Source organism: Triturus cristatus, chromosome 10 (genome assembly GCF_964204655.1).
Source record: "Triturus cristatus chromosome 10, aTriCri1.1, whole genome shotgun sequence".
NCBI lineage: Eukaryota > Metazoa > Chordata > Amphibia > Caudata > Salamandridae > Triturus > Triturus cristatus.
The window spans coordinates 314,161,046-314,176,309 of record NC_140593.1 but is presented as its reverse complement, the minus strand read 5'-3'; the positions used below and the strand labels follow the sequence as shown (position 1 = coordinate 314,176,309).

The window sequence follows — 15,264 nt, the reverse complement described above, 5'->3', positions numbered from 1 at the left end:
CTGTATGTCTGTGCACTCTCCAAGTTTCTTAGGTGGGCCTGGCTTTTAAGATCCAAAGGTCTCGCAGCTCAAATGTAATGCAGATCAATTTTTCTGATATATCTTTTTAACATAATTGTCCTATTTATTACGTCTATATGTGGTTTTTTAACTTAATTTCCATCTGCTTAGGAACTTTAGGTGTTGCTGCTACTTTTATATTTTCGATATTTAGATTGTTTACATTTTTATTATTGTATGTGCTTTTATGATATCTATGTATCGAAATAAAGCTTATTCAATTCAAATAGTAAAGCTATTTGGCTGTGTCAATGTTTACTTTGCTACATTGTACCACTGCGTGGCTGCCGTAGAGAACGGTTTAAGAAATACAAGTTCTATAAAGCAGCCACCATTGACAGCATCAAGGACGCCTCAAGAGTTGGGAATTTAAAATTTGTGCGTAGTCTTCAATTGATTTCAAATGCATGGGCCCTCAAAATATATCTTGCAAAGACTTGATGCTCCTTTCAAACATGAGAAAAATCTAAATAATGTAAATGTGGCTAAAGAACTCCAAAAATCTTCCTCATACGGACCTCATTAAGATAACAACGTAGGCCCACAGTTACATTGTAATTTCTTCAAGTAGAAGTGGACTGTAGTGAATGTGGCTGACTCTTAGTCAGGCATCCAACCCAACGCCTCTATGGCTGATTGAGACACTTCCTGTCATGAACATGTCAAAGAAAGAAAAGCACAGGTCAGCCTAATGAGATCAAGTGAAAGTCAGATCCCTAAAGCTCCTTTACTCTACCATCCTGGTTCATTTGCCTTAGTTACAACTTCCCATTTATAATGCATACCATTGATATGTTCATATGCTTGGAGACCACGTATTATCTGTGCGAACAAAACTAAACCAAAGATGAATTATGTACTATTATAAAGAAACTTGCCTCATTCATCTGTTTAACATTAACACATTTGTTTCTAAACATTAAACGGCACCCCAACATTGGCAATACTATTGTTAAAAATAAAATCAAACCTAAATGTATTGTTTTCTCTTGTAGCCCCAACAGCTTCAGTGTGACAAAATGTTCATAATTTCTGTTTTCACTCTGATTGTTTTAAATACAATTTTGCCCTGTTGATTTTACACATTGAGCATTTGTTGGCTGTATTAATCACTTGTGGCTATTTATTACTTCAAACTATTATTTATTATATATTGTGCTATTGGTGTTATTGTTACTGATTTTTAAACTTCTGTTCTTATTAGGCTGCCATTTTTAAAAGCAAAATCCTCAGATGAAATAAAATATGCCCAAGTGGTCTCAGAATCAATTTCACAATTGGGTAAGGCATTTTTAATGTTTGTATTTTTTGTAAGATGCTTCCTTTTGCATACAGTGTTGCTGGAGATAATTAATCATTTGCATTAATGTACGTATAGATGGGTAACAGCGAATTACCTGAATTATTTTCATTGAGGTATTTTGAGTGACATTCTATCGACAATGAGAGCGAAGCTCTAGTTGTCTATGTCACTCGGAGTCCCGAAGTGAAAAAAGTACCAGTAATTCACTTTTTACCCATCTGTAATTATATGTTATGTATGGCCCCAAGAATCATCTGCCCTTGTTTTCAACAGCTACGCAGGGGCAGAGGAGTAATAAGGAGTAATGAGGGTCCATACATAACTTGGCATCTCTTCCCTGTCCCAAATTAAAAATAAATACATGGTCTCCTATTACCCACCGTTACCACTCTCTGTGCCTTCCCTTCCCTCCAGAAGCTGTGCTCCCTTCTTTCCAGCGCCACTCAGACCACCTTATCATAGCAGCCTGGAATTCCTTTATAACTTGGCAACAGTGGTTAACAAGTTCTGTGACCCACTCTTCGTACATTATAGCAGTGAATTACTGAATTTATAATCCAGTCATTCACGCTAATGACTCTCTATGAGAGCAATGCATAACAATAAATTTAACTACAATATCACTTCAAATGTGTGTAAGGAGGATCTGTATTTGAAGACACACATGCTAGCATTTTAGAACTCCAGCAACTCTTAAGGACCATAGAGAACAACCCAGTAAGAGAGGCCTTCATGTTTAAAATGTTGCAGCAGAGGCAAAAGGTGATGTCAAAGAAAGGCACCTTTCACCGTTTCATGTGAAGACTTATTGAATGCAATGCTTGCTTTCATTGTACTGATCTGAAGAGAAAGGAGTGAGATGGCAATGTATATTTTTTCGACAGAGAGCGCAGTTGGTAGAGAGTGCTTCTAATGGACCTAGGCTACAGTCAAAATCCTTTGGTGGTGCATAAATAGAAGACACCGAGGCTTTGGTGCACATCTCAGTTTTTTAGACCCAGGTATTCCTCTTGGAAAAAAGAGAAAGATTAGAAATCGCCCTCTGGACACTGAAGGCAACCATGGTTGGTTATAAAAATGTTTTGCTGATCGTCTCTGAATCTGGCCTCCAGCGAGAAGAGGATGCCCGCTTCAGTGAAGGAAAGTAGTATCTGGTGCTGTTCAATTCTAGTAAGTGTGGGATTGTAGCTGTCCTGACCAAGTTGTGAGAACAGTTGCCCTCTTCAGCCCACACTGTGCTTGCTCTAGAGTGTGGAACCAAGGTGGCCCTCATTTAGAATGGCTGAAAGTTCAGCAGTAAGCTACAGGCTCATCACAGACAATATTATCAAAACATTACAGAAGGATTCCTCTCAAGGCAGGGAGCTGGTGCAGGAAGTCAATCCTGTATGTCAAAGAACTGATCTAGGATTGCATGTATGGCCTTAAAGGTTTCAAAGGGCAGCCCAATGCCAACTGCCAAGGCACTGTCTGCAGAGTCCAGGCAGAAATCAGAGAAAGAAAAGACAGTAGCCCTCCTCCCTCAATAACCCATAAGACCTATAGTGATTCTCCTACAGAACCCAGCAAGTGATTGGAGGCATGGGGTTCATGAAACCTTACAGTAATTGCAGGATGCAAGTAGTCTGAATGCTTTACCTGACGTTAAGGTAAATTAGATTGTGCCAACTAAATCCTGAGATGGCTCCAACTCCTAAGTAGCAATTTTACATATAACTTGACAGTGCAGCTGTCTGCAAGATGTATTGTTTCCAGTTCTTTGAAATACACATAGAGTGGGATTTGGCTGTCATCTTATCCGGTGTATTTTTTCAGCTTCCAGAAATTCCTTCCATTGGAGTGTATGAGGTATTATTTTGTATCTAAAAAGTACACCAAGTCATCAAGTTTGTCGCCACATTTGATGGATTTGTCAAAGTACCTTTTTTAAGCTGAACTTTACACTGTTGATTTTATCAAAAGGTGTATTTCCCCTAGAAACACGAGGTTTTACTCCTGAATTAGGTTTTCTTTGGAAATATTTAGGAATTTTACCTAGCCATTTACACTGTTAGTCATGATTGGGCATTTTAATACTGTACAGTACTGTAGGGGAATATTCTATACACTGTGGAGTACATATTTCGTAAGGCTACCAGCATAAATAAAACTGTTAAGGGGCAGAGGACAAACCAAGCAGAAAATGTCAGCTCAGCTTTCAGCTTCAATGGCCTTTGTAACCCAAGGTAAGCCACTTTCTAGGCTCCATTACAGCTTGTTACTGAGCTGAGTTGAATGGGGAGCGTGATTGAAGGCCCCTCATATTCTAAAAACTGTTCAAGAGAATTTCTTTAGAGGTCCATCCATCAGAAAACAGGCAGATATAACCATCGGAGGAGGATGCTCATCAAATAGAGAATTTTTAAGGTTCTAATTCCTTATGGTGAAACAGAGGGATTTAAATTTCGGTACTCTCATCAAGAACATGAAAAAGAGAAATGCAGGATGGTATCATGGAACCAGTAATGGTGCTATGAGATGGTCACTTGAAAGCAAACCACCCAAATCAGCTTTGAATTTTGAGACAGTGGAGAAAAATCCCATGTCTAGAAAATGTGTTAGTTGAACCCAGGCCACCACCTTCGTTTGTTCCTGTTCCAAGCTCTTTATAGCCAAGGAAAGGAGCGCTCCACAAGGGAATTGATTGATTGCTGTGTGACCCGGGCTGGTCTCTGCCTGACAGACAGTTTCACAGGGTTATGGGGACATCCCTGGAAGTCTGAATTTTCTACTGTAGGAGGTAATAGCCTGACTATAGCCCAGAAACCTGCCTGCCTACTGAGAAACGATAGGAGTCTGTCTTGTCCTGCAGGAGGACAGTCTGTTCAGGAGCAGGAAGCCAGCATGTTCCTGAATGGAGCAATATCTAGAGAAAGTGGACAGTGTGAGAGTGAGGCCAGAGTGTCTCCCGGTCTAACAGGGGTTCCTAGGAGGGCACCACAATAAATCCAAGTGATTCCACTCCATGGCCCAGCTGGAACTTCAACTGCCTTGTGCATAGCATTCACTTGGTTAGATCTGCAACTGCCTTGGTGATCGCGTCAGCCCAGTCATGGCCTGTTTAAGAGTCAATACTTCAGTCCCATTGGGGCTGCACCTGCCTCACTGGCTGCACAGGACTGCAGCAACCAAGCCCCCACTTGCATGTGGGTGAGAACCCTTGATTGACACTATTAATTCTGGACAAATCTGGGAGGCTGCTTGTGGAGACTTAAGAGTCACACCCGGCATCGTTGGTGGCCTCCGAAGGACTGCATCCATTCACGGCAGGCCTCTGCCTTGAAAGACCACATTTCTACCCACTACACTACCGTGGTTAAGAATTCGAACAAACGTGTGAACTGATTGCACATTTAAGTTATGGGGCACCATCATCTGCACCTGAGCCTTAGTCATGCTTCCATCTTAAATGTTTGCGGACAAACTTATCAAGGTTCACTTGGGTGGGAGACAGCATAGAGGGAGATCAGCGGTGTAGAGCCATAATAGAAAACCATGACCCTGATCATTGCCTTGTATACATGATTGAATTGTGTAGTATTATGTACTGCTATGAGATTAAACAGTACTTTCTTTAAAAAAAAGACAAGCACTGGGTTAGGCATTAATAATTATTTTGTCTGTTGGTTAAATGCTGAATGTCTGTTGGTTGCAAGCCTCTCCCTGAGGCTTGCACCTGATTACTCTACTTTCAGAAAGGATCTGAAAATGTGGGTGTTTCAACAGCTGTAAACCTTCTGCTCACCTCTAGGATTGTATTCCCAGAACTGCTGCAGCGCTCTCTCGAAATATTATTCAATCATTTAATGTTGAGTTTGGAGCTTGTATCCCTGCAGACTACTTCCCTGACAAGGCTGTAACCGCTTGCCTTAGTCACCCTGAGATTCAAGTGTGGAAAGAGTTGAACCTGACCCCATGTCTGCAGGATACCTGTGGCAAATTACCTCAGCCACCATTGTTGGTGCTTAGGAGCCTCTGTCTGCCCTGAGGCTTCTAAACAGGGCCAGACAATCCCCATGTTGCAAAGCTTCATGTGTCAGCAGATTGCAGGGAATAGTTACTTTGCCTTTTTTCATGCTGTCACCCTTAGTCAGGAGGACCGTCAATAAATATAGAAGAACACCACAATCAGCAGTTACTCACAAGGTGAGGTGATGGGGAAGGTCTTAATCAGTTTGGGGGCAGAGTTTGCAGCAAAGAGCGTGATCAACATTCCAGAGTTGTTCACATACCCACTATGCAGACATGAATTCATTTATAATTCTGCTTTCAGTATGCCTATTCTTTCCCTGCACCAAGGGTTCCCAGGATTTCAGATGCTGGGTCCTTTCAGAAGGCATTACAGTGCCTAAGCATGTTATTCTTCCCTGAATGAAGTGACAAGATATTTAAGCCCTTGGCCCAGTGATTCCTCATCTGACTCATTGAAAGTGCTTTTCAGAGTTCATGGCACCAGTGGACCATCCTTACATGCTGCAATATCAACATTTGCTATAATTTTTCATTACAATCATGATCAGGCTGGAAACACTTTAACTGGTGAGTTTGTGTGTATGTTGATGCAGCTCAAGATATGGTTTGGTCATTATGATGACCACGCAGGTGTGACTCGTAAGTGACAGCAAATGTACAAGACAAAGTCCATGACAGCCCCTCAAATGCTAACTTAGTCTTTGCAGTGAACACTCAAACCATGCAGGATGGGAACTGTGACAGCTGAGTCCTTGTCTGATCTCCCTATGGGCTGCTATGTGCAGCAGTTTTACAGGCATCTATGGTTTGTGACTAATAGAGTTTACTACAGATTTTGCACTTGGCTCTTTGGGGTGATACCAGAATCAGGACCCAACTCCATGTGAGAGAGAGAGATACACAGCTGAGCACTTGTTTGGTCTGGGCTGCATATTCTTCTGTTTCACACACTTCAGTTGGTGATGGCTTTAGGTTTTGATCAAGTTTTGCAGGTTCTCAAGGGTTGACTGATAATTTTGCAAAACATCATCTCAGTAAGTATTACTTTTATAAGGCTCGCCACATCTCACCCTAGAACTTTAACAGAGACAAGTCTACCATAGTTTTCATGGAATCGTTTGATATGATAAGTTCATGCTACAAAACCACATAAGCATAAAGCAGCCTTTGTCCCTAACTTTAAGCCTGATAAGCAACCAAAAGAGAGAAGCACTTGAATGACATGTACAGTGTGGATCATTGTAAGATGTAGTCAGTGAGATTTTAAGGATTTGTGGGGCATCAGGCAGTATATATGGCAGTATATATTTTGGGCCCCCTGTTTGTAACAACTTTATATGTTTTACCTCTGTGGTCCCAAACAAAATTGAATTATATGTTAAACTTTCAGTAATGGGTACTCACCAAAACAGCCAAATGCGCAGGCTGCTAGTCAAATAGAACCTAAAGAAAGCTTGAACAAGCCTTGATAAACCTATTTCTTTTTTAGTTGGATATAGATTTTTTTTTACTTGCGACAACAACATTGTATGTTGAATTCATTGTATAACCCGCTTCTTACTCTCACTGTAGGAAAAATATACTAAGGGGGACTTGTTAGATATTAAGGGGCATATGTATCAAACGATTTTGTATTCGCAAACGCTGCGATTCGCAAAAAAACAGCGTTTGCGAATACAAAATCGCAAAATGAGATGTATGAGCCATTTTAGCGTCGCATTATTAAGAAATCGCTAATTTTGCGATTTCTTAATTTTGCGTAAGCATTTAAGGAATCGCAAATTGCGATTCCTTAAATGCTATGTAACACGCACCCAAGTTGTGCGATTTCTCCTTAAGAAATAGCAAATTACCACCAACTTCAAGTTGGTGGTAATTTGCGATTTCTTAGAAAAATGCACTTTTTGGCATTTTTCAAAGTGCCATGTGGCGCACATACATGCCCTTAGGGCATGGATGTGCGCCATATGCGCACACATGCTAATTTCAGGGGTGCATCAGGGTGTCATCATGACACCCTTGCACCTTTGAAATTATTCTCAATTTGCGATTAGCAAATTTCAATTCGCAATTTGAGAATGACTTCCCATTCATTGCTATGGGCCTCCTGGCCCATAGGAATGAATGGGAAGGTATTCCTTAATTGCGATTTCGCAATTTGCTAATCGCAATTAAGGAATATTAAGAATTCGCAAAATATGTGCAAATTTTAAATACATCCCGTTTTGCAATTCTCAAATAGCGATTCTCAAAAAATCGCTATTTGAGATTCGCAAATGGAGATTTTGATACATATGCCCCTTAGTGGACTAGTGCATAATATTGAAATAGGACACAGGTGCATAATACGCTAATTTGTAGCTTTAGTTTCTAAGTATTTGTAATCATAAATACAACCCATTGTACTATTGGCATTCTAGCTGGTGAAAATCAAAGCTATTCTCTGTGGGTTTTTATCATTCCTTTGGTTAAAATGTAATGCCTTTTTGCAAATGTCTCTTCCCCTGCTTTGCCACGCTTCCTTTCTTTATATGTGTGCGCTTCTCTGGCTAGACAGTTACCTGTGTCCCTGCTGATTAAACAGAAATGGAATGGAGGAGGATGCAGTAGGTGGACAAAGACATAAAGAGAATAGACGAGCAAGAGATGTGAAGTAGAGGGAGAAGAAGATAGAGATTGAGATAATGAGTAAGTAAAGTAAATAGAAAAAGGTGAGGTAGGCAACCGAAAAGATAGCGAGGGAGAAAGAGGGAGATGTAGGTCTAGAAAGGGAGTTATAGAAATAGGCAAGATTTTATAGTGCAGAGGAGATGTAGAGAGAAATAGAGCTAGATAGTAGGACATCTAGACAGATACAGAGGAGTTCAGTACTCCAAAGTGTGAGGTAGAGAGTGAGGTAATGTAAAATCGGAAGTGGACTAGCAAGACGGAAAAGGTAGCGAGAGGTAGACAGATAGACTTGAGGAAAAGCAAAGAGCCGCAAGTTAGAGAGAAAGAGAAAAATGAGAAGAGATGGTAACAGGCCAGGCAAAGAGAGCAGTGGGGATGAGAGAAAGATAGAGAGAGGGGTGATGGGTAGAAAGAGAAATGTGCTGTGGAGCAAAAAGAGGAAGTAGAAAACATTTGTGAAATAGAGAAACAGGTGAGATTTATACAGAAGTAAATAGGTATGAAAGGAAGAGGTGATGAGTTAGAGAGCTATATAAGGAAAGAAGTTAAAATATAGAGTTGTGGTGGAGGGGATGAACTGAACTGGGGACGGAGGTCCAGAGAAAGAGATGGGTTTGTGTGAGAGAGAAAGAAAACGTAGATACAGAGTAGCTGGTGATAGAGGAAAAGAGGTAGAGAAATAGAAGTAGCCAGAAGGGAGTAAGCTATTTTGAAAGGTGAAGGAAAGGGAGCAGATGTAGAATATGAGAAAGGGAAGGTAGAAAGATGAAGTAGTTAACTAACGGTGAGGTAAATTAAGAGATAGGGAGAGAGAAAGCAATGGGGCAGAAAGGGTTGAGGTAGTGATGGAGATATGGGGTAAAGAGAGACAAGAGCTAGAGAGGTGGTGGTGAGTGGGGAGATGGAGAAAATGATGTGAGAGAGGTATGGTCATAAAGACATGGAGAGAGAGATAGAAAGGGAAGCTAGAGAGAGAAATGAGGTTGTGTGAGAAGTGATAGATAGAGGAGAGACTGCATATCAGATGGAAAAAGAACAGCGAGGTACAGAGAGAAGGATGAGCTAGAGAGAAAAGGATCAAGAGTGATAGATATAGCTGTAGGCACAGAGAGTGATAGAGAGGGGCAAGTTCAAGAGAGAGAGATAGAGGGAGATGAATTTGAGGGAGGTATGATGAAGGTACACAGGGGAGTAGAGATATGTAGGTTAAGAGAGTGGAGTAAGGTAGAAGAGGTTAAATGAAGTAAGGCGAAACAAATTACACAGAAAATATTTTTTAATTTTATTACCACCAACTTTGTTAAGAATGGGCAGTCAAAGTTGCTTTGCTGAATTTAGCAATGGTGAGAAAGCAGTAAATATCCATATTTATTAAAAATGGCCTGCTGCTGGTCGCTCTTTCTGCACTGGCACATATACAGACGCTAGTGCCACATACATTTGCACCATTGTGCAGAGGTTTCTGCATGCTGTCTAGTATAGGACTTGTACTGGAAGCATAGCCTTCCGGGGCAATTTCCTATGCTTCGACAATTCTTAAACATTAATACTCATTGCATGGGTGCTTACTGTGCAGCACAAATATATGTTAACACCTATTTCCAGAAGGTGCTATTTTTATTACGCTAAGCCCAGTCTGTCTATCTTAGTAAATTGGGCTTTGCATCAAAAACTATGGGTGCTTGTGCTTATTAGCCCGAGTTACACCCAAGTAACACTCCCTTGACTCAAAGTGGTGCTAAGTCTGTGCCGAGGAAAGGACCCCTTTCATGCTCACAATACATGTAATGCTTGTAAGTAATACCCTTTTTGTGGTGCTTTGTGTCACTTTTTGTGACTTTGAAGTGTCTCAAACCTTGAGTAAATCTTAGTTACTGTTAAGCATGCTCAACTGTCAAATTAGTCAATATTCCCATTTACTTTACCTGAAGGCACCTTGGAAGGTGGGGGCGCTGGCAATTGCACACTTTGCCCATGCCTTAAAAAGTCTCGGGGTGTATAAACATACAAGGTGAATGTAAAGTGATTGTCTACCAAATGCTGTAACCTTGATAAAACTAATGTGTTTAAAAATACCCCCCCCCCCCCCTTGATAGTACATTTGCATAATTCTTTATGCAGAAGCTCAGATACCGAACATATTGTTGCCCAAGAACACTTCATTTCACTCTATGGAGAGAAGAGGAACGTTTACTCTGAAGTCTTAATCCCAGGCGATTTCAATGTACACCCATGCCATTTAGACTGTACCCCTGTGACAGGGTTTATGGGTGCAACCTATGTGGCTTCCCATTGTGAGCACACTGTCCAAGCTCAAACAACCTGTTCTGCTTAGAACAGACAGGGGTGGGTGACTGTGTTTTCTCTTTTTCAGGTAGAGGACACTTATCTACCGTAGACTTCATTATGATATCTGCTCCTTTGCTCCCCGCTGTTAGTACTGTACAGATTACCTGGAATTATTTCAGTGATCACAACCCCACCATGTCAACTTTGGCCTGGAATGTACACACAATTAATCAGGTGGGCAAGTCCTTTTCGAATACCTGCATCAGTACAAGAGACCAAGCACGCAGGCTGAAGTGGAATAAAATGATATCCGAGGCCTTTTGAGGAAATGTAATCTCTGTAAGAGTCGGTGATTTTGCTCTATGCTTGGACAGTGGGACACAGGACACTCATGTCTTGGTTGCCTTTAACAATATAACTAATCAGATTGATGTAAATTGAGGAAAGACTAAAGGTAGCACTGGGGAAAGGTGGTTTGATGGGAATTGTTCAAAATCCCACAAGTTCTTAATGACTGCACTTAAGCAGCATCCCAGGGATTAGGGCAAGATAAGGTCTTGCAGGCAAGCATATAGACTGGCGATTCAGCAGAGCAAAAGGCATATCGGAGAGCAAGCCTGGAAGGGTCTTTGTCAGGCCAGCGTGCTGGCCGATAGCTCTATGTTCTGGGAGATAGTAAATAGCTCTTTTTTCTCTAGCTCTGCAAACTCCATCCTGGTCTGTACCATCTCCCCAGAGAGATGGGTTCAACATTATGAAGGGACCCATGATGGGGAGGATCTGGAGGTTTCTATCACCCCTTGGGAATTTGGTATTGGAAGCTCACCCCTAATTTTTTGTGTCGATGAAGGGCATAAAGTGAGTTTGGACACAGCAGGGGGAAAGCACCAGGTCCGGACGGTGTCCACCTGTATCTATATAAAACACACCCCCTGACCTGATTCAAGATCTTGTCACATGCCTTTAATGCAGCCTGTAAGTGTGGCTTTTCAGCTTCTTGGTCCAAAGCTATTATATTACCAATCTTTATAAAAGGGGCTAGTGATGACCCAGCATGTTATCACCCTGTCTCACTCCTTGATTCTGTTGCTAAAATCATGGGGAAGGCAGTTTTGGAGCAATTAACCCATTGGCTGGATTATTCCAATTGCTGCCCTGTGCGCTCGGAATGTCATGGCGGCGCCCTGACCCCACGCAGGGGACCTTGGCTCGGACCCGCCGGACGGAGCTGGAGGCCCGGACCCCGGTGAGTGTCCGCCAAGCAGCGCCCCGCCCCATCCCTGTGAGCGGCTTCCCCTGCATGGCTGACCGCGGAGCCTCCGAGCCCAGGGCCGTCCTCTCTCCATCCTGCGCCGGTGCTCGTGTGTCCACGCAGGGAGGGAGGCCAGTCCGAAGACAAGGGTCAAGCAGGGCCCGGGCACCGCGAGCCCTGAGGCCGGCCCGGAGGGAAAGCGCAGCAGTTGCCAGACGTGTGAGTGTCACTGGGGAGGGGCTTTGGCCCCACCCACACTCAGGAGCTGAAGTACTGGTTCTGATTGGGCAGCAGTAGTGTCCTTCCGCAGGATAGTGCATGCCCTCCACACAGATGTGTATACATAGCTGTGTATATGGCTGGATGATTCTAACATCATCTTGGAGCTTCAATATTTTATTTTATTTATTTATTTTATTTTATTTTTGGGATTTGTAGAGCGCATGGCTGCCCGAGGGCTTCCCAGCGCTAAGAGACTGAATGCTAGGTGAGGCTAGAGAGAAGTTATTGGTATTGTTTAAGCAACCATGTTTTGATCGCCTTCCGAAATTCTGTTTCCTTAGTCAAGATTCGCGATTCACGTGGCGGTGAATTCCACAGTTTGGGTGCTAGATGAGAGAAGGATCTACCTCCCCTCCTAGCTTTCCTGACTGTTGTTTTTATCAGTCGTTCGGAGCTGGATCTCAGGCTCCTATTTGGGACATATGGGGTCACCAGGTTTCTGACTTTCCTTGGACCCAGGTTGTGTAATGCTCTATTCGTCATAACCAGTACCTTGAATTTGATTCTTGCCTCCACCGGGAGCCAGTGGAGTGCTTTGAGGTGCTTTCTCACTGACTACCGGATTTGGGCCTTGCACAGCAGCCCTGCTGCTGCCTTCTGCACCACCTGAAGTCTGTTGATCATGTATTTCGGCAACCCTAGAAAAAGTGAGTTCCCGTAGTTCAGACGTTTCAGGAAGGGCAGAGGGACTGTGGACCAATGCGTCGACTTACAACTGATAGTGGAAAAATACACTATAGCCAAAAGGGGTTGTTTACATATGGCCTTTATGGACTTAATCTCAGCGTTCGATCGTGTCAACAGATTGAAGCTATTGCCTATACTCTTGGAGTCGGTTATGGACGCAGATCTGGTGGCAATTTTCACTTGTCTCATCTCAATCTCACTGCATCGCTCAGGTATGATGCACATGGTAGCCTATCCCCTTCTTGGGGGGGTCAAGAGAGGGCCCTCTTGCTGTGTACCCTTTACATTAACAAACTAGGATACGCCTTGACAGCTGCCTGTATAGACATACCTAGGGCAGGCACAAAACTAATACCCGCATTACTTTATGCCAAAAATGCAGTGTTGCTTGCTTGCACTGTAGTGGGTTTACAGAACCTCTTAAATGTTTTTATTGATGTTATGGATTCACTGGACCTTACCACCAGTTTAAAAAAAATCACATACAATGACCATCGGAAGTCGCAAAGCCACTGGGTACAAGTTCTTTTGTAGGGTGGTGGAGCTTAACAAAGTGTCAACTTTTCCCTATCTGGGAGTTCTGTTTGATGACAAAGTTCCTGAGTTGCCCAAAGAAATCACCTGGACGAGGGCGGTTGAGGCCACTATGGATTTTGCTAAAAGACTAGGGGCTAAACCTGTTCCCACACTTTTAAAGGTTTTTTAAAGAAAAATGCACCCATGGCCAGTTATGGCTGTGACATGTGGGGGGGTACAAGACGTTATTTACAGTTTGTAGAGAAAACATTTCTCTGTAAACGTCTTGCCCTTCCGATAAGTACCCCAACTTGTACTATTCATGAGGAGCTAGGGGTGGGCTATATATTCAATCAAATCGCTGTGGCGCCAATAACACTCTGGCTGAGAATCTGGTCATGCTCTGCTTCTACTTTGAACCAGCACATACTTGAGGGCTGTAGTGCTCTTGAAGGTACCTTGCACATTCCAAGGCTAGGATATGTCGAGGAACAGCAGATGAGGCTAGGTTGCTTGGACCTGTTCACCAATCCAAAATCTTTAAGCCCAAGTGATGTGTTTGTTATCAGAGATCTGTTTTTGTGCCTGGGGGGGTGGGGGTGGGTGGATAGGTAAGATAGAGAGCTTAAGAAACCTACAGTACGGCAAAACATTATGTTGACCACAAGCTTGAGAGGGAACCCTATCTGTCATATGCTTATAATGCTCACCACCGTTTTATACTGACCAGATTTAGATTTTACACCATACACAGGCTTTTCTAAGACAGGAGCCCTTGTGATGATTTTTCAGAACAGGAACTTTTGCATTTTACATTTTTCTGTGAATTTTAATCAGCTTTGAGGCACAAAAATATTATTCCTCTGGTAAGGCATAATTTATTTGTACAAGTAAAGCCTGCATTGTTGTTTCTACAAACTTTACCCTCCCCATGATTTGTTTCGGGCTGCAAGTTTCTTTTCAGGAGCCCTCAGATTGAGAAAAATACTATTTAAAGACTAGAGGGACTCCTTATCAATTATTTTATGTTGTGTAACTTTGTATTTAATTACAAGTGGTATCTTTATTGTATTAAGGTATAGTCTGTGGAACCTATCCAAGACAATGCAGTAAGGCACTTGCACTTTCTAATGTACACTTTGTTATGTTTTAGAATGTGCTTGGTTATAAGCTTTTATCTTTGTATATATTTGTATTTAAACTTGGTGATGGCTGTATTTATGTGAACTGAATGGTTTTCTTTTTATTGCCTTTATAGTCTTATATTTGACCAAATAAAGATGCATTAAATTGAATGGATAAAACTAATAAAGACTATTTAAAAAACAACTATTAAGAGATTCCAATAACTGGTGTATTACAAGCATTTTTATGCACAGTTGAGATGTTCGTTATTCTACTGTTTCCATTGCTGTAAGTCCATGACCCTTGGCAAAGTCATGCAACATATGTTCATATTGTGTAGGAAAGTATTTAAGGTGGTAAGTTGAGAATGCACTGGGATAGGAATGATGGGGCACATGCACGAAGCAAAATACCGCCCATTGCGATCGGTATTTTGCTATTTGGGATGTATCACCCCAAAAGCCAATCGCAAAATAGGTCATCGCAAATTTTGCAATTACCAATTTTGCATATGCATTTAGCGAATCGCAATTTGGGATTTCTTAAATGCAATGCAAGAAGCAATCTGAGATTGCAACTTTGCATTTAGAAATCACAAATTACCATCAACTTCAAGTTGATGGTAAATTGCAATTCCTTAGAAAAATGCATCAAATTGCATTTTTTCTAAGTGCAATGTGGCGCACACAAATGCATGTTTTGGGGGTGCATTAGGGTGACCTTTAGGCCCCCTAGCACCCTTGAAATTGCATTAGCAATCTGCGAGTACCTACTTGTTACTCGCAAATTGCGAATGCTGTCCCATTCATTCCTATGGACCTCTAGGCCCACAGGAATGCATGTGGCCTTTTGTTCACAGTAGCTCTATAGCCATGCCAAATAGTAATGGTGATAGAGTGCAGCCTTGGTGTATGCCTATTTGCCTGTCTGTGGCAGCCAGAAGGAGATAATCTCACTGTTTATTAGATCTCGTCTGTGACAGAGCATGTACTGTTGCTTTTGAAAAATATTGTATGCCTCAAGGGTTTGCAGTGCCCTAATTACTTACAATTCATAAGCTTCCTTGTCA

General features: G+C 42.1%; 1 protein-coding gene across 1 annotated transcript in view; it reads left to right on the top strand.

Annotated features, from left to right (window-relative positions):
* Positions 1 to 15,264, top strand: part of CFAP69 (cilia and flagella associated protein 69) — a 630,939-nt gene that overhangs the window by 205,201 nt on the left and 410,474 nt on the right. Inside the window, exon 5 of the mRNA XM_085631353.1 lies at positions 1,265 to 1,341. Within this exon, the coding sequence (XP_085487479.1) occupies positions 1,265 to 1,341 (77 nt within the window). The remainder of the gene's footprint in view (positions 1 to 1,264; positions 1,342 to 15,264) is intronic.